Here is a 19766-nt window from a genome sequence, read left to right as displayed (position 1 = left end):
ACTGAAAATAAAACTAGTACACTCTAAACATGGCATACTCAGTTGGCCAATCAGGAAAAAAAAAAAAATACCCCACAGAGAAAGACAGTGAGAACACATGCCTCTCTCAGCCTTGCCATTGGGTGTCATGCCAAAAGAAGGGAAAAGATAAAAAGAATCTCCCAGGATATTCCTAACCACAGATCTACAATTGGCTTTAGAGCTGGAATTCACATTATCTTTGTGGCCTGGAAAATCCTAAGCCAAATTTGTAGTTTAAAGATTAAAGTCATCTGGCCTTTTATAAATTAGCCTTGGGCTTCTCCTTCCATGTGTATGTGTAGATAGACAGATATCTATAGATATAGATATTTGATTATATATAATCAAAACTATATATAATTACATTATAAATATAGATATTTGATTATATATAATCAAATATGATTAATATATAACTATATATATAATCAAAACTATATATATATAAAACTACACACACACACACACACACACACACACACACAGAAGGAGAAGCCCAAGACTAATTTATAAAAGGCCAGATGAGGCCTTTTATATATACATATATAACCACATGGAAGCAATCATCAAGATCTGGACTATGGCAAAATTTTCAGTACAAATGTAGCACATCTTATTTTCCAAAAAAGCCTGGAAAATATCTCCTGTCTTATATAGTTTTCTACAGTATGACCTTGCCATTTCCCCATTAAAAAGAGGATCCCCCTGTTGCCCCCTTGAATGGAGGCTGCCATTGTGACTATTTTGACCTTTTGACTATGGCAAAGTAAAGAAGTAAGGTGGTGTCAGCTGCAGATAAAAACCATTAAATGGCCTAGCATCTTCCACTTCTTAATTCTTGTCAGCTGCTGTGTAACAAGTGCAAATAACCCAACATTACCAGAATGTGAGAAGCTCAGTGATCTTAGAATTAAGACAAGTATCTCGGAACAGTACAATATCTACCCATGGCAGGAGTGGGCATAGGGGGAAAGTCATTTTAATGTAAGTTTCCAACTGAATTTGCAACCTTGTCTTTCATCGTTTAAGTGAAAAACACTTGGTTTCCTTTGGAATCACTGATTTCCTGGAGATAACTGTTCCTTAGTGAAAGTCTAGTTTTTTCTTTTTTTACTCCCCATATTAGATGGGAGCATATCTCACTTATTTTCATGCTTCCATGAACTGTTTTCTATTGAAGTCCAGTTATTCTTCATTCTGTCCTTTTACATCACTAAATACGCTGACCTCCAGGTCAGTTATATAATCTCACTTATGGTTTTAGGAACTTTGCCATGATGTTCTTCTCTACCATACCCTGTGCCACTTTCCAATCATATCAATATTGAGGCAGGTGATAATTTCAGTACACCAGACTCACATTACTCTAACTTCCAAGTTTTGATGGACATCATCTTCCATATGCTTCAGGAGCTAGCCACATGCTTTGGACCTGTTCATCACTCTCAGCTTTCTCTCCTCTCAAACTCTCAAAATCTAAACATCTCTTCTTTGACCAAAGCCTTTAATTTTCTTCTCCTGGTCTTAACATTACGGGATTTACTTTTTTCTTACCATGATCTACAGCTTTTTCAGTTCTCCCATCGTTTACCAGAATCTTCCTCATCTCTCTCATTCCTCTACTCAATGGGTTTCTATAGTCAGACAATTCTTTATATTTCCTGAATATTTTTCCTGATATACCTACTGTGCTGAACTCTATTATTAGTAATATCCTCTCGTTCTGGGTAACAGATTCAAATGCATTTTCATGCTTCCCTCATATGGTGGTTATGAAAAGTTAATGAGTTAATATATAATACAAAGTGCTTAGAAGATCGCTTGGCTCATGGTAGCCATCCACTAAATTACAGCTCTCATTGTTATTATTATTCATATCTCACTTCCTCAAATGGTATTGTAAAAATCCATCACAACTAAAAAAGTCACTAGAGCTGGAAAAACATTATATAAAGTAAGAGCATTTTAGGCAGCTCTCTTTAAAGACATCCCAGACCACTACGGCATTTTCTTTAGACTCATAACAAAGTTAGTAACTTATTTTTAAAATGTGCAAAATAAATTGTTTTTCTCCATACTTTATGGTTAACAACATACTGACACACATATGTGAAGACAAAAAACAAGAACACACACTAGCAGCTTACAACCATGAACTATCTGAATAATCTTTAAGAATAAACCTGAGTTGATTTAAGAGAAAGCAGATGCTCAGTATAGATTAATTAAATCTTTGATTGTCAGTGTCTTTATTGAAGAGAGCTACCCCACTAAAATCATATGTAGGATGACTGTGGCTAAATAGTAAGTTATGTCTGTATTCACTCATTACTAGTGAAAGACATATGATTTGAAACTTTTTTTTTTTTTTTTTTTCAGATTTAAATGAGCTCTCCCTAAACTGTTAGACTGGAGACACGTACCAATGCAAGGTGATCTGTGGTCCTGCTGACTCTTAAGGAACATTAGCTATAGTATAACTACCAACAAAGTTTTCCTGTTTTTTAATCAATTAGTGTTTTCAGGTACTAAAAAGAAAGTAGAAGGTAATGATAGACATTCTTATGTACACTTACCTTGAGTTTATGTTCTTTCCTGTTTACAATCACAGCTGTAATTTGTTGGTCCATGAAAATCAGTATAGTGACCAACAAAGCCGGGATAGCAGCGGCAAGGCACACCCACCACGGGTTCCCTCCAAATGGTGGAACAAACCAACCTCGGTTTGGACTTGTTGGCTTGAAAAAGAGGACATTTTTTCAGAAAATTATCAAGTTAATATACACTATTCGGTGAAAAATCAATGGAAAGACATGCTTTTATATTCGGAAAACCAATGTTATTGAGAATGTAAACAGCTGTGAGCTGGAGAATGAAGATTATTTACCAAAACCTTCCCAAAGTATGTAATTTTTGAGGCAATTCTTTAAAGAAAGGAGAGAAAGAATATGGGCTGTTAGAAAAGAAGTGAATGGCATTTTGTGTATTTGGGATGATTTAAGATAAGGGCTCAAAATGTAAGAAAGTGATTTAAGTTTAAAAAGCAGCCAGAAGAAAACTCCAAATGTAATATTCAGTAGAAAAGCAGCAAGAAATTACCAAACCACCATGAATTTTGTTCATGGGTTATAGCAATTATACTGAAATTGTTTCTACTATTGCCAAATTTTAACAGCCTAATATGTATAAAAAGCCACAACTTTTTTTATAAGTGAACTAATATAAACATTCTTGTCTCTTATTTTACATGTGAAATAATGATCTACAATAATTGGGCAAATTCTAGGAAATATCACAAAACAATGGAAAAAACTGTGATTTTTGCAGTTCTTAGTCTGTTTCCATCAGTAGATCAAATGTGTCTACTACAGAAAAAAAAAAAAAAGGTTTTCCTATGCTTTTCCTTACTTTCAACAATGCAAATTAAAAAAAAAACTAAAATAGAACACTGTGAATTATTTTCTCCTTATTTGCCATGAGGAAAGTTTCACTTCTCTTCTGAGGATATTCCCATCATCTGTCTCATAATTCTATCACTGAATCTAACCTCATTTTACTACAATTAGCAGATGTGAGCTTGTCAGAGAAAAAATTTTGTTTACTCATCAATGCATTTCAAATCTCCAGTTTAGAGCCTGACACAATATTAAATAAATATTAAATCAATTGATTATTGAATTAATGAGAACTTATCTTTACTAATGAATATGTGACAGCAGAGACAATTCAAAAATTAATGTTTCTTATAACATATATATCCCTTCTTAAGTAGTTAATAAACTAAAACTGCAACTAGGTTAATAATTCTTAGCAAATATATGATTTCAGTAGTGGAGTGAGGATTATTCTAGAAAATAGATGAAAGACTTATAATGAAAAATTAGCTAGGAATATATTTAGGAATGACTGAAATGTAAATTTTATCCATTATCTACATATATGAATAGGCTCATAAGTAATTATTAAATCTACTTTGTAATAATTAAAATTCACATTATATATAAATGTGTGTAGTAGTTAGTTTCATAGTATGAAAAGAGTATTAAGACTACACATTTGGAGGCTTGGGTTCTAACTTCATACCTTGACATTACTAGTTTCATAATCTTGGGCATTTTGCTTAATTCTTTGAGCTTCAATCTTAACTGTATAAAATCAGGATGATGACCAGCCTGGGCAATATAGTGAAACCTTATCTCTTCAAAAAATTTAAAAATTAGCTGGGTATGGTGGCACGTGCCTATAGTCCCAGCTACTCGGGAGGTTAAACGTGGGAGGATTCTTTGAGCCTGAGAGGCAGAGGTTGCAATGAGCTGAAATTGCACCATCACACTCCAGCCTAAGCAACAGAGCAAGACCCTGCCTCAAAAAAGAAAAAAAATCAGGATGATGATAGCTACATTACATACTTCTCAAAGTTATTATATAGATCAAGGTAATAAGGTATATAAAAAATATTTCAGATATTTAAAAAATATTCTAAAATTATAAGGCAGAGTTTATAATAGTATTATCAGTTGTGTTAAATAAAAAACCTAGTCTTGACATTTGATTGCACTGAAGAAATTAAATTACATGTATATATGAGCCTTATATACATGTATATAAGAGGGACTGATTTTGAAAAAAAAAAAATGATTGTACAAAACTAACTAAAAGAAACACACAATAAACTAGTGAGAAAAAAAAGAAAAAGAGTTCCTGGAATGACCAAAAGATAGACATTCACCTACCTTGAACTCGCTTGGCACAATTAGTTTTGGAGTGTCCACGCCCACCAGGGCATCTATTACACAAAAGATGAGAATGGACAAGATAATGGCAAAATCACTGATCAGTTTTCTTGCCTGGAAAAAATAAAAAAGAAACCAGGAAGCATTTAGTACCAGAGTACCAGATACATATATTTGTCTATGTTTGAACCAAATGATGAAGTCTGTATTTGCTAATAGTTTATAACAGCTTCATCAACCAATTGAAGGAGGTATCAGAGTGCAGAAAGATTATTTTTAAAATTGTTTTTGTAGTAATATATCACCTGGCTAGACATGATCTAATCCCAAAGAACAGGATGGGGTGTGTGTGGGGGGGGGGGAGTGTGCAGGGAGGGCAATCAAATAGAACATATCCCTGAAATACTGTATAAACTCATCCCGCTTGCAACATGAAGGTCACCTGGATAAGAATGAAAACTAAGTGCATATTATAAAAATCTGCACAACACAGAAATTCTGTTTATTATTTGGAAGGCAGCACTGTGAGTACCAAGTATGACAAATCTCATAAGATAGCCTGAAAACACCAAGAATCTAGCATGGGAGGGCTTAGAAGTTCCTGTCCCTGGGTGAAGTAAATATCAAGACCTCAGAGTCATGTCAAGTGATGAAAGATGAAAATGTGATGGCTGCACTAGCTTTGTCAAATAAAATATTTCTCAATCCCGGTTAGTTGTCACTGTGGGACAACTCTTCTCCACCACTTCTTGCATGTGACTGCCATTATCTGATAACCCTCCAAATTCCTAAGTACCTCCCTCTGGTCAGGACAAGGTCTGGGCTTTAAAGGATACAGCATTAAACTAAGATCATTCCCATGAAGTGGGTGAATATTGGTCATTTGCAAGTTGGTAAGGGGAGCATAGTACCATTTGGTTGCTCGAGATTGCTCTGTAGTCTCTAGCAGCACTAATGAGGATTAAATGCATTACTAGAGCACAGATATCTGAGCTTCCCATATGGTGGATACACATGTTAGCACATAATTTAATCATTCAACAAAAATTTACTCAGTTCCTAACACTTTTCTTGGTGCTAAGTATACCACAGTAAATAAAACAGATACAATTCACGTCTTCATTGAAGCTCATGACAAATTACAAACAAGGAAGCCTGCTCCTAAATAAAACCAAGGTTGATACAGAGGTTATGTTGATATCTCAGGGTGAGCAGTCAGTTTCTGATGCTGCTGGATGAAGGGAGATCTGTGATGGGCTGAATGGATGCATAGTTCTGAAGATAAAGGATTTCTTGAAAGAGAATGATATCACTGCAGCCAGGCAGTCAACAGAAACTAAAATGAGTAATGAAAATTACTTGGCAGGGTGTGTGTGGTAAAGGCCCTAATGTTCACCGCTTGACCTTTATCAGGTGTCAAGAGCCTGATACTAACTGGCTGCCGGATCAAAGTTGTTCCTTTTGGCCAGTAGTTCCTTTATTTCTTGGAGGGTTAGATTACGCCAGGTTTAGTTTTCTTGAAAAGTACACATTGAGGAACAGAAGGAGAGACTTTTCTGGGCAAGTTAACATCAATTATACACAATAATTTTAAGAACCAATAGATGGTACGAATCAATTTGGGTAGACAATATAGTACAGCAGTTAGGAGCATAATTACTATTGGAACTTCTGCACCATTATTTCTTATTTGTAAAAACCCTTTCTTAGCTTCAATTACTTCATCTTTTTTTTTTTTTTTTCAGTGTAGACAGTCTTTATTGGCAGGTGTTAGGAGTGCAAAATAGCAACAAATCCAGGGGAACGTGTAAGGCGGTTACAGGGCTCCCCTCCCCCACAGGAGAGCCCTGTAACCACGCCAGTGGGGCAGGAATGTTGACTTGACTGTGGCAAATTTGGGCTCAGCACCCTCCAAAGAACAAGCTCCCTGGCAGGAGGGCTTCTTGCAACACAAGGGGGAAAGGAGTGACACCCAGGAAGGGCCTGGGCTGCAACCCACCCTGGGCTGCTTGGCTCCTATGCACTGCCCGCCTCAACCCTTCAAGAGGAAGGCTTCACAGCTTAGGGTATCTATTTCAGAGAACCAGGCTAACCCCAGCCCTCCCCAAACCCAGGCAGTTGCCTCATGCCTCAGTTTCCCTGCCCCTAGTAAGATTACCCAAGTTGGATCATCAGACCCTGTGGTGGCCCAGCCTAACCCAAAGTGACAAGTCCCTGTAACATACCATACATCAGTCAGTGTGTGGGCTGCAGGCCCTCCAAAGCTGCCAGGATCACTACAGGCTGGCCCTAGTCAAGAAGACCCTTGTAGGCCATGGGAATCAATCTGAGGTGCTGGGGATTAAGGCTACCACCCCAAACTTGCTTTGTCTCCTGCTCAAAATAATCCCTATAATTTCATTGGTTTGTTATCAGAATTAAATAAGAAAAGTCATGAAAGTGTTTAACAATACTGCCTAGAACATAATAAATTCTCCTAATATAAGTTAATTATTGTTGTTAAAAGTTCCAGAAGCTCTCTTGGCTGCAGAGACCACTGGAATAACTAAATGATCTACTGTCAGAAGGTCTTTGAAATGAAACTCGAAATCCAAGAAGCAAAAAATAAAAGGTCATTAATAACATGAGACTGCCACTCAGAGCTAATTTTGGTTTGAAGTATCTGGAATCTCACACACAAAAAAGGATGTTTCTCAGGGGTTCTGTACTGGAGGAAACTCATTTATTAAGTTTTGTGCAAATAGTGTTGACACTGGCAGTTCAGAGTGGTCTGGCAAAAGATGGTCCCATGAAGCAGTTCAGGAGTATGTCAGGAAGTTACAACCACCCCTCTAGACTGATAGGTCATAAATCACTGAGGACCAGAGGTCAATGCAAAGGCAAAGTGGAAGTTAGTTCTTATTTATCACCCTTACAATCCTCACCTAGAAAATACAACTGGTAGGCAACACAGATGTCCTAAGTTGTTTTAAAGAAGAGAAATAGTTATTTAAAAGGCAGATAGCTTTCCTCCTTTTTTTTTTTTTTAATAAACAGGAGAAGGGAGCCCAGGTGCGGTGGTTCATCCCTATAATCCCAGCACTTTGGGAGGCTAAGGCAGGCAGATCACCTGAGGTCAGGAGTTCAAGACCAGCCTGACCAATATGGAGAAACCCCATCTCTACTAAAAAATACAAAATTAGCCAGGCATGGTGGTGCATGCCTGTAATCCCAGCTACTCGGGAGGCTGAGGCAGAAGAATCACTTGAACATGGGAGGTGGAGGTTGCTGTTAGCTGAGATGGTGCCATTGCACTCCAGCCTGGGGAAATAAGAGTGAAACTCCATCTCAAAAAATAAAATAAAATAATATAAGAAATTAGAGAGATCCAAGATGGCTGATCACTAGCAGCTCGTGATTGTACCTCCCAGTGAAAGCGCAAAGAATGAGAGGACGCCACACCTTCATATGAATTCTTGTTGCTCACGCACCAGGAGATTCCCAGCGAAGGAGCCCCACGGGTCGCCGGCGCGACTCTTGTGACCGGCGAGGTGGTTTTGCCAGTGCCTTGGAGCGTCGGTTCTTGGTGCAGAGTCAGAAAAGTACCATCAATCTTAACACCGCTGATTTAGTCGGTGCAGTGGGTTGCTCAGATTTCGGCTCTGAGAATCAATAAGTGGGACGTCCACTCAGAAGCCCAATTACAAAGACGGTAAATATAAAGACCACAGATGGATAAATTTATAACAAAGGGAAGAAAACAGCCAAAAAAGGCTGAGAATACCCAAGATCAGAATGCCTCTCCCTCAGCAGGGGATCACAGTTCCTCATCAGCAACGGAACAAGGCTTGATGGAGAACGAGTGTGTTCCAATTACAGAAGCAGGCTTCAAAATGTGGATAATGAGAAACTTCTGTGAATTAAAAGAACTTGTTTTAACCCAATCCAAAGAAACTAAGAACTTTGAAAAAAGATTTGACGAAATGTTAACAAGTATACACAATTTAGAGAGGAATATAAGTGAATTGATGGAGCCGAAAAACACAATACGAGAACTTCGTGAAGTATGCACAAGTTTTAACAGCCGAATTGATCAAGCAGAAGAAAGGATATCAGAGGTCGAAGACCAACTCAATGAAATAAAACAAGAAGACAAGATTAGAGAAAAAAGGATAAAAAGGAACGAGCAAAGTCTCCAAGAAATATGGGACTATGTGAAAAGACCTAATCTACGCTTGATAGGTGTACCTGAATGTGACGAAGAGAATGAATCCAAGCTGGAAAATACACTTCAGGACATTATTCAGGAAAATTTTCCCAACCTAGTAAGGCTGGATAATATTCAACTCCAGGTAATACAGAGAACACCACAGAGATATTCCTCAAGAAGAGCAACTCCAAGGCACATAATCGTCAGATTCACCAGGGTTGAAATGAAGGAGAAAACACTAAGGGCAGCCAGAGAGAAAGGTCAGGTTACCCACAAAGGGAAGCCTATCAGACTTACAGCAGATCTCTCAGCAGAAACCCTACAAGCCAGAAGAGAGTGGGGAACCAATATTCAACATCCTTAAAGAAAAGAACTTTCAACCCAGAATTTCACATCCAGCAAAACTAAGCTTCATAAGTGAAGAAAAAATAAAGTTTTTTGTGAATAAGCAAGCACTCAGAGATTTCATCCCCACCAGGCCTGTTTTACAAGAGCTTCTGAAAGAACCACTACACATAGAAAGGAACAAACAGTATCAGCCTTTCTAAAAAAATACCAAAAAGAGCATCAATATAATGAAGAATTTACATCAACTAACGGGCAAAATAGCCAGCTAATATTAAATGGCAGTATTAAACTCACATATATTATTATTAATTCTAAATTTAAATTGACTAAATCCCCTAATCCAAAGACAGACAGGCAATTTGAATAAAAACTAAAACCCATCAGTATGCTGCATCCAGACCCATCTCACATTCAAGGATACACAAAGACTCAAAACAAGGGATGGAGAAGGATTTACCAACCAAACAGAGAGCTAAAATAAATAAACAGAAGTTACAATTAAGCAACAAAGATCAAAGGAAGCAAAGAAGGACATTATATAATGATAAAAGGATCAATGCAACAACAAGAAGAGCTAAAGATCCTAAATATATACGCACCCAATACAGGAATGCAAAGACATACAAGACTTATAAAGATACTTAGACTCCCACATAATAATAGTGGGAGACTTCAACATTAATATTAGACAGATCAGTGAGACAGAAAATTAACAATGATATCCAGGACTTGAACTCAGATCTGGAACAAGTAAATGTAATTAACATTTATAGAACTCTCCACCTTAAATATACAAAATATACACTCTTATCAGTACCACATCATATCAGCTTAGAAGTTTAAACGAAATGTTGGTTGGCTCCTTGTTTGTTATTCTCTTCCCTTATTTTCTTTTATATCTCCATTATTAAGGACAATTATAGGCATACCCATATTTAGATTGCATTCTAGCCCAGGCAATAAAGCAATAACCCCATCCTCTCTCCCTCTTCCTCTTTCTCTTTCTTCCTCTTCTTTATTCTTTTTCTTATAAAAAAAAATGTGAATTAACAACCCACAGAATGGGAGAAAATGTTTGCAAACTATTTATTTGACAGGAGATTAATGTTCAAAATATATGAGCAGCACAAACAATTCAACAGGAAAATAAATAAATAAATAAATAAATAAAGTGTTTCTGCTGGGCAAAAAAAAAAAAACGAAATTAAATTTTGGAAAAAAAAAGAGAAGGGAAATAGTAGAAAATAAATTGAAACTGCAATTCTTTGGTAGAAATTCCCATACACCTATACCTCTAGCCCCAGTGAAGGACATACCTGCTTGACCAAGATCACTACCAGGTACCTGGGCAATTCTGCTTCTTTATTTGGTAGAAGAGGCATTCTCAGTCTTCCATATGTTGGACACCCTGCAAAACCTATATGGCAAACTGAACCTCATCATTGAGGGCCCACATATGGGGCTCTAATTTGGCTGCGCTACTCCAAGAGATAGTAAGATCAAGGCACATGATTCCAAGTACCAACAAAGAGAAAGTTCCCTGGAAGATATATATTGCTTTAAGAAATTATTTAAGGCATAGTAATGTTGAAAGAAAAACAATGATTTTTTTTCAGACAAATATACCAGCTGTATTTTAATTTGGGTGTTGGTTACACAAACGTATAATCTATGAATTTTACTATGTAAATTAAAGCTCAATTTTAAATATACTGCAACACCCCCAAATATCCCAGAACTTCCAAATTCAAATTAGGGTTGTCTTTCAAATTATTCTCTTTGGGAAGCTATTTATTTATTTTAATAGTGTTGCTATTGTTCCAAAAATTAAAAATTACTTTTATAGTTTTAGTACTGAGCAAAGACTCACATTATCCACATTAACTATCACATGTATGAAGGATCCATAATCCTATCTTCTTTGAAGTGTAATCTTTTTTGTTTCAAAATTAATATGTGTTCACTGTAGAATATTTAGAAAAAATAGATAAGAAAATATTTTTAATGAACTACGTAGGAATACATTGTAACATTTGTAAATATATCCTTTTCTACACATTTATGTCCACATATGTGTACAAATAGAATTTTTCACATACTGCTTGATATGTTGCTTTTTCTACTTCTATTTCATTTGATATTTTCTATAATAGTATACAATATTGACTCTACAGTTTTATGCTAAGTGGTTATCCTAAAATCTACTTTTCTAACACTCTACTGTTTAGAATGCTTTTAACATTTCACTAGAATGAACAATATCATAAAGAAATCTTTGCACATATATAAGACTGTTTCCTTAGAATAAATTCCTGCCAGAAAAATTACTGTATCAATGTCTATATAAAAATTTAAGTCTTTTGGCATGTAATGTCAAATTATCTACTTGAACGTTACACTGATTTTTTCCAATTTTCATTCTACTCAACAATACACAAATTACTGCAGATACTTTGTAAAATTAAATCCGTTCAAAGCAAGAGAAATTTGTCACCTCTGAGGATATTCAAAAGAATATAAAATTGCCAAATCTCCTAAAACTTCATTTCTGTAGCTTAATGAAGCAACTGAATTTCTTACTCCATTCTGAACTCTCATATTTAATACACAGCCTACATGGATATATCACCCTCTAAAGATGGTATTAACATGTATTCTCAAAAGTATCTCCTTAAACTTCATAAACCACGTATTACATGGATAGAGAGTAAATGCAGAATTATCAGTGGATATGGAGTCAACCCTGATGGCAGGATATGTGTATGGAAATAGTTCATTAAAAATCACAGCCAGGGTGATATATCCTGTATAATATACACACTTCTATTTCCACTTCCTTCCCCTTAAATTGTACAATATTAGTTTAGTTACAGCACAAATCAATCCTGGAGAGTGTTTATTATTAAGATATTCATTTCTGAGATCTTGGATCCAGTTTAAACTTCAGAGTCAAGGAAATTGATTTTTCCCAGACCACTGTTGTATTCAATTCTAAATCCCCTAATTAGAGAAGACAGGTAGGGGTGCTATTTTAGCAGATTATTCATGTCTTACTCTATACTAAAATGAAACTTTAATTTGAGCTAGGCAAAACTGACAAAGAAGTAGAAAGTGCCCTAAAAATGTCTAGCAATGAGTACATACAGTCTACTAGATACACTCTGGAGTCTGTAAATGAGACTTCTCAGTCTGACTTTAAGGAGATAGGAACTGCTCTCTTTGGGCCTTTCTCACAGTTTTAAACACATTTAGAAAGAGACACCTACATGATTTTCTTTCATCATTTGTTTTCCCTTTCATTTCATCAAACTTGGTCTCTTTCAAAAACTCCAAAAACAACCTGTTACGTAGCTCAATCTATCAATAAAGATATCAAATTAGAAAGACACAGTTCCTAATTCTCTACTATTAACAGCTATTACTGGTAATGGTTAAAAGTAGAAGTGCCAAAGTCTTCCTGAGAAAACCTGTTCCCTCAAGATTTCATGCCCAAACCTGTGGATTCAGAGGCCTCAAATCTAGCTTGAACAAACATCACAAATTGTGGTTGTCCATCCAAATCAAATGTTAAGTCTCTCCAGGATCAAACTTCAATATCTTAGGAATATAAATTATCACAATCTAAGAGAACACAAATAAGATAATTAATAGATAGCAAGAACTTGCCATTAAATATTTTTAAATAATATATAGATGTGCTACAAAACTCCTACCTTAATTTATGAAAGACAGAATTAAGACTGTATGCCTTTTTTATCAGACCAGTTTTGAACTCTTTAATTTTTGTTTACTATTTTTAATTATAAAAATGAAGAGAAGAAAAATATTTCTGTCCTCTGTAGGATTAATTAGACAGTATCTCAATTAATCTAATAAGAAGCCGGCAGCTTAAATATTAAAACTACCAAAGCAAAGAGGAAATTAAGTGGATGGGAAAGGAAATGCAAATAAACATATGCTGTTCTCTCCTTCTGTGGCAAAACAACCTAATAAATCTGTTATAAACATAATATTCATGAAAGATGATACTATATTAATTATTGAGAGAATCATAATCATACAGACACCAACAGTGAGAAGCCAGTTAATTTACAGGGGAAAAATGAATTGGGTTTTTTGGAAAGCCCAGAGGACATTTGGTTTTCACTTTGCAAGGGCTACAGCTGCTCCTAAATTAACTAGAGGCAAAAAGCCATGCATCTACAGAGCAGTTCTCAGTGGATAGGGCTGTTATAAAGAGGAAAGGACAGCAGCAGGCACCCTGTGAGCTCTCAATACATTTTAACTCATGATGTCAGTTCCTCTAGTGATTGTGGTGCTTGGAAAATGCTAAACACAGTGTAAAAAACCATTTATTCTAGATGAAAAACAAACTATGCCAGACAATTATGGGTCTTTCAGTAATCACAAAAAGGCACCAAAATAACCTATAAATTTTGGAATTTTATTCCCCAGTAGCCAAAGCTATAAAGCACTGTAAAAAAAGAACATAGTAGTCATGGCAATAATCATAGTTCGCTGTACTTTGATTCAGTAGTATCCACTATAATCAGAATTTAATAAAAGGAAAGTCTGATTTTGACTCTACGATTTTAGTGCCATAAGTTCTAAGTCAAAGAGACTTGGGGAGCAAAAAGGAGAGATGAACTGGAGAATTTATATGCATAGGGCTTGGAGCTTGACAATGGGAAGTCTACTGGAAGGAGAGTAAGTCTAGTGAAGTGTTCAGAAAAGATACTAAGGAGACTTTGGCAACCAGTAAAAGATGTTTACTTCCATTATGTCTCAAAACTAGGCAGTAGAACAAGAAACACAATGTGTGTATACCAGAAGCAAATGATCAAACCACATGGAAAATACTATGTCCCAATCTGGTTACTATCTTCTAAATTGAAACTTAAAATCTGGAGCTAATACAGAAAAGGGCAACTAGAGGATTTGGGAATATGGAAAACACACCACAGGAAGAATGATGGCACGCCTAAAGAAGCTGTAGGGAGAATTTGTCTTCAAATATGTGAACTTTATCTCAGGAAAGAGAAATTAACCAGTTCTACGTAGCTCCAGATGGCAAGTGCAGATCCTGTGGACAGAGGCTATGGAAAGGTAGATTTTTGTTTCTATCAAGAATGCCTGCAGGATACTAGGATCTGTTCTAGGAAGCATTTCAGCAGCATGAAGAAGACCACATGTCAGAGATGATGTTACACTAGATAGTGTTAAAAGTCCTAACACTAAAATCCATTAAGATCCAATTATTAAAATTGCTTGACCATCTAATAGTCTTCTTAGATATAACTCAAATAAATCAATATAATAAAGGGATCCAGGGCCTAAAAGATGGTTTATAATTTACATTAACATACAATAAAAGTTTTAAAAGTATAATTAGTTAAGTCATCTGTATAAATTAGACAACCCCAAAATGGAATAAGAGACCATTATGTGTTAGTGCAGGGATTTCAATGTTGTTGACTTTTCTATGATGGATAAATAAGCTGAAAGTGCTCAGGACCAAGAGGTTATCATGGTTAAAATTATTACTTCTAGCCATAGACTGCCTCTTTGCAACCAGTAAAAGCTTTCTCAAAATGTTTTAGCCAATCACTGCTCCCAACTTATTTTTCTTAGGGCTCAATTCAGGTTGATTGTATTTTTATTTTTGGTCATATGTCTGTAAGAACTGAAGTATTTGTATAGTCTTTTTTAAATGTTTAACAGATTAAGTTGTGTTTATAACCAAATATCCCTTTGTCATTCTTAACAAAATAACTATAAAAACAAATTTGGATTAAAAACAAATTTGACTTCAAAAATTACTTTCCTTGATATAAAATACTTCAAGAATCTGGAAATTTGATTCTTCTTTAGTGACAGTGAAGTCGTTTGCTTTGCTGTCACTAAAGAAGGCAAATGCTACCCAAGACTGCGAAACTAAGTGAGACATATAATAGAGGCCCATTATTTCTTACTCATGGTTTAACATACTGTTTTAGTCTGACAGGTTTTAACATTCACCAAGATAATTTCTGAGAGAAAAAGAAACCAGAATGGGGATGTCTCCTGATTCTTGATAAGGGCTGTTTATAAACTAAACATATCCAATTTTCATAGAATGGCCATAGACCAAAATGTCAACAAATATTCATGGTTCTAGAACATAGCTAATTGTAGAATTCTAGACTTTCCTGTGTTTCATGCCAACAAAAACTAAATGCATCACCCAAATAAAATGTTCCTCATGTTTTCATTAGTTTCTGAAGCCCCACTCTTCAAAGAACATTCTGCATTATCTAAATATAGCATAGACGTTGTTACAGCTATTGATGCTACCTGGAATTAAGTGATTTTATTTATATTTAAACAAATGAACCAGGAAGTATATTAAAAACACCTTATGATTACACCAATTCAACTCAGGGTTAGAATTAATGCATATTCTAAGGAGGAAAATTAGAAAATTAAGCAATTCTTTAACAATGGCATTCTCGGGCCTATTACGTATGCCAGCCACATTGAATGTGACTATATCAAAGTACCAATAATTTTGCCTAATTCATGGGGTTCTGGGGCTTTCTGATTTCTACTAATCCTAACACTGCTCTGTTTTTAAGCTATGGCTTTCATTTTGCCACCACAAATCTATGGCTTTCTGATTTCTATTAACCCCAATCCTGCTCTATTTTTAAGCTATGGTTTTCATTTTGCCACCACATATGCACATATGGTGTGTGATGGCATCTTTGTTCTTTGTTTATGATCATTTGTTGGTGTGGGACTCTGGAAGAACATTTCATGTTAATGCCCTGAGCCATCTGCCACAGAAAATCACAGATTATGCTGTGATATTCCTAATGGAAGTTTTGATGCTGAAAGATATTGACTAAAGACTCGAGGCTGATACAACAGACCAGTCACAGTGTGGGATAACAGATCGATACACCCCTTTACAAAGAATGGGGAACAAAAAAGACTGTCAATGGAGTACTGGTATTTGACGCACGTTTCACTCAGCATTAGGGCTCTGTAGAAGTGTCTGATATACAAATTAAATACCTGACAGACAGGCTAGCAAAGCTCATCTGTTTCATTTTAAGTGCTCACACTCATGGATTGCTAGTGGTGCTGTGAGGGATGGAAAGAGTGGGTCATTGACCATGGCCTCAGCAAAGGTAATGAGAGCCAGAATGAGGAGAATTGAAGTGTAAGTGTAAAGGAGAAAGACTGCAGTGGAATAAACTTATCACAAAAGGAGTGTGAAAAGTTTAATTTGATAAAGAAAAACCTGGAGTGCCACATGCTATGGATATCTTTATTTGTCACACCAGATTCATTCTCTATCACCCTCTACCACACTCTCTGCCTTCAGAAGTTAACCTGTGTGGTCTACTATGGGCTCCCCAGTCTTATTCTCTGGGATGCCACACCTTCTCCTGTGGTTTCCATATACCCAAACTTCACCTTCATAAATAATGCCTTTATTAAATCTTCAAATTATCTTAATTTGAGCATACCGTTTGCTTCCTGCTGGGATCTTGACCGATACACCAAACGTGACTTTAAAATTTTGGTCAGACCAGGTGTGGTGGCTAACATCTGTAATCCCACTGCTTTGAGAAGCTGAGACAGGAGGACTGTTTGAGCCCAGGAGTTCAAGACCAGCCTGGGGAACAGAGTGACACCCCATCTCTACAAAAATAAAAATAAAAAATTTTCCATACATGGTGGAATGTGACCGTAGTCCCAGATATTCAGAAGACAGGAGAGAGGATCACTTGAGCCCACATGGTTGAGGCTGCAGTAAGCCATGATTATTCCACTGTACTCTGGCTTGAGTGACTGAACTAGATCACATCTCATTAAAAAAATAAATAAATAAAGAGACAGAGAGAGAGAATAAAAAAGATTTTGATCTTGGGTGGCTCTAAGGATAGGTGATGTTATTAGCTGAGACAAGGAATATAAGGAACCAGATGCAGTGGCTCATGCTGGTCTATAAATAATGCCTTTATTAAATCCTCAAATTATCTTAACTTGAGCATACCCTTTGCTTCCTGATGGAATTCTGACTCAAATACCAAATATGATTTTAAAAGTTTGATCAAACCAGGTGCGGTGGCTTATGCCTATAATCCCACCACTTTGGGAGGCTGAGTTGGGAGGATCACTTGAGGCCAGGAGTTCTGAGGTAGGAGAATCACTTGAGGCCAAGAGTTTGAGATCAATCTGGGCAACACAGTGAAATCCTTTCTCTCCCCCACCCTCTAGAACCCCAAAAAAGGAATACAGAGAGATGAGTAAATTCAATTTTGTCAAGAAAGCCAACAATGTTTTGAATTTGTCTTTGCTGCATGACGATTGTGAATCATCCACAAAGAGAGACTAGCAGACGTGGTATGATAAAGATAATTATATTTTGCAAATTTGTAAGGTTTAATTATTGCTATAAGCCTAGAATAGTATAGGAAATGTAATTCATTTAGGAAATGGAGCCAGAAAACTCTTTAAATTTATAAAAGTACTAGAGATCAAAAGGCTGGTAACTGTCACCTAGTCAAGCTTTCCTTTTATAGGTGAGATAACTGAAGTTTGTAGTTGGTTGTCAAAGAGCACATCGTTAGTTAATGGTAGTGCTGACGCTAGAATCTACAGTTCCTGAGTTCCTACACATTGTGCTCTTCCCACAAAATGCAGCACTAATCTGTACTTGACTGGTTTCTACTACTCAACAAGTATTGAGTACTTAGTCTGTATCCAACCTTGTGACAGTTGATCTGACTAATAAAAGAGAAGTATAACTTTTAAAGTAGTTTACAGTCTTAACTAGTGACTCATACAAATGTTTAAAAACGAAAGAAAAAAAGAGAAATGATTGTGTAAGCTAAAGTAGAATGAGACATTTTTCATGGCAAGAACATTGTCATTCAGAATTAGCATTTTGAGTTTTTAAAGGTTTCATGTGAATTGTCGGTGCAAGGAAGGAACTAAAAATAGCCTCGATTGTTTCCACAACTATAAAAACCTGTCTTATGTATACTGTTTAAGCATATGTTTTAATTATAAAACATTATATACGAATATATATAAGACTGTATACACCTGTCTGCACCTACCTATAGAAACCATATTTCAAAATGACAGCTTAAATTAAAACATATTTTGGCAAATGAGACATAAAAATGATGTTCTCAGCCAGGCGCGGTGGCTTGTGCCTGTAACCCCAGCACTTTGGGAGGCCGAGCCAGACAGATTACCTGAAGTCAGGAGTTCAAGACCAGCCTGGCGAACATGGTGAAATCCAGTCTCTACTAAAAAATATACAAAAATTAGCTGGCCATGGTGGTGTACACCTGTAATCCCAGCTACTCAGGAGACTGAGGCAGGAGAATTGCTTGAACCCAGGAGGTGGAGGTTGCAGTCAGCCGAGGTTGTGCAACTGCACTTCAGCCTAGGTAACAAAGCAAAACTCAGGCAAAAAAAAAAAAAATGATGTTCTTATTATTCATTTATGTATGCACATGCATTTAGGTATATATTATTACTTAGCTGTAAATGTGAAGTGAGTTAGGGTATAAGGGGAGATGACAGACTGAAAGCCTACATAGTTACACATTAATCTTTAGAAATCACACATACTTTCTCCTCTCTGTGTACCTTATAATTTGGTATATACTATTCTAAATAATGCTGAGAACCTTCTTTAAAAGAATTGTTGCTAGAATGCTATCATTACTCTTTTTTTTACATCGTCATGACATTCTTTGCAGTATTCATCAATGACGGAGACATTACCTGCTTAGGCTCTTATAAGGGGAGAATTTCTTTAAGTCTGAAAAGTTACTCAATTTGGGTGTTACTGCCAGAAGGAAAAGGTTTTGCACACATAGAAAGTAAAATGACCATTCTATTTAGTCTGGGAAGTGACATCAGCAAGATTGCAGACTAAGACTTTCCAATGGTCATTCCCCTGTAGAAATATCAATTTGAACAACTAGCCACTGATTAAAATACTTTCACAAGAGATGAAGAGGGAAACTCTCTGTTTAGGAGAAGAAGAGGGAAATGAGTACCAGTCTTCGCCTTGGACACCAACAGGCCTGTCCCAGTAAAACCAAATGAGAAGGAGGCCCCCGCAACCCTAGACTCTAGGTTGGTAGAGAACCCCAGGCTCTAAAATCAACCACAGACTGATCTGGGCTGCACCCACACCAGGCTGGCTCAGCAGTCCCATGCTCCTGGCCTGCTCTGAGGACTTGGTGTCTGAGCCCACTCCACTGCCAGACCAAACCCAGTGGCCCTAGGCTCCAGATGAGCCCTAGGGCCAGGGTAGACCCAGGTACAATAGGCTCTGAGCACCCCCAGCACCAGGTTAGATGCTATGGCCTTAGTCATCAGGTCAGTACTGCAGACTCAGCCTCCAAACCAGTCCCTGCCAATACAGGCTCCAGGCCTGTCCAGTATCAATCGGCCCCTAC

At 36.6% G+C, this 19766-nt stretch overlaps 1 protein-coding gene across 7 annotated transcripts in view; it reads right to left on the bottom strand.

Annotated features, from left to right (window-relative positions):
- SLC4A4 (solute carrier family 4 member 4) overlaps window positions 1–19766 on the bottom strand; it is a 500506-nt gene that overhangs the window by 34618 nt on the left and 446122 nt on the right. For all 7 annotated transcript variants that reach the window (XM_074396248.1, XM_074396247.1, XM_039468271.2 and 4 more), the window contains 2 exons: window positions 4755–4868; window positions 2598–2759 (listed from right to left, as the gene is read on the bottom strand). In XM_074396248.1, the coding sequence (XP_074252349.1) occupies window positions 2598–2759; window positions 4755–4868 (276 nt within the window). The remainder of the gene's footprint in view (window positions 1–2597; window positions 2760–4754; window positions 4869–19766) is intronic.

Source organism: Saimiri boliviensis, chromosome 3 (genome assembly GCF_048565385.1).
Source record: "Saimiri boliviensis isolate mSaiBol1 chromosome 3, mSaiBol1.pri, whole genome shotgun sequence".
In the NCBI taxonomy this organism is placed as follows: Eukaryota; Metazoa; Chordata; class Mammalia; order Primates; family Cebidae; genus Saimiri; species Saimiri boliviensis.
This window is presented reverse-complemented; position numbering and strand designations above follow the sequence as displayed.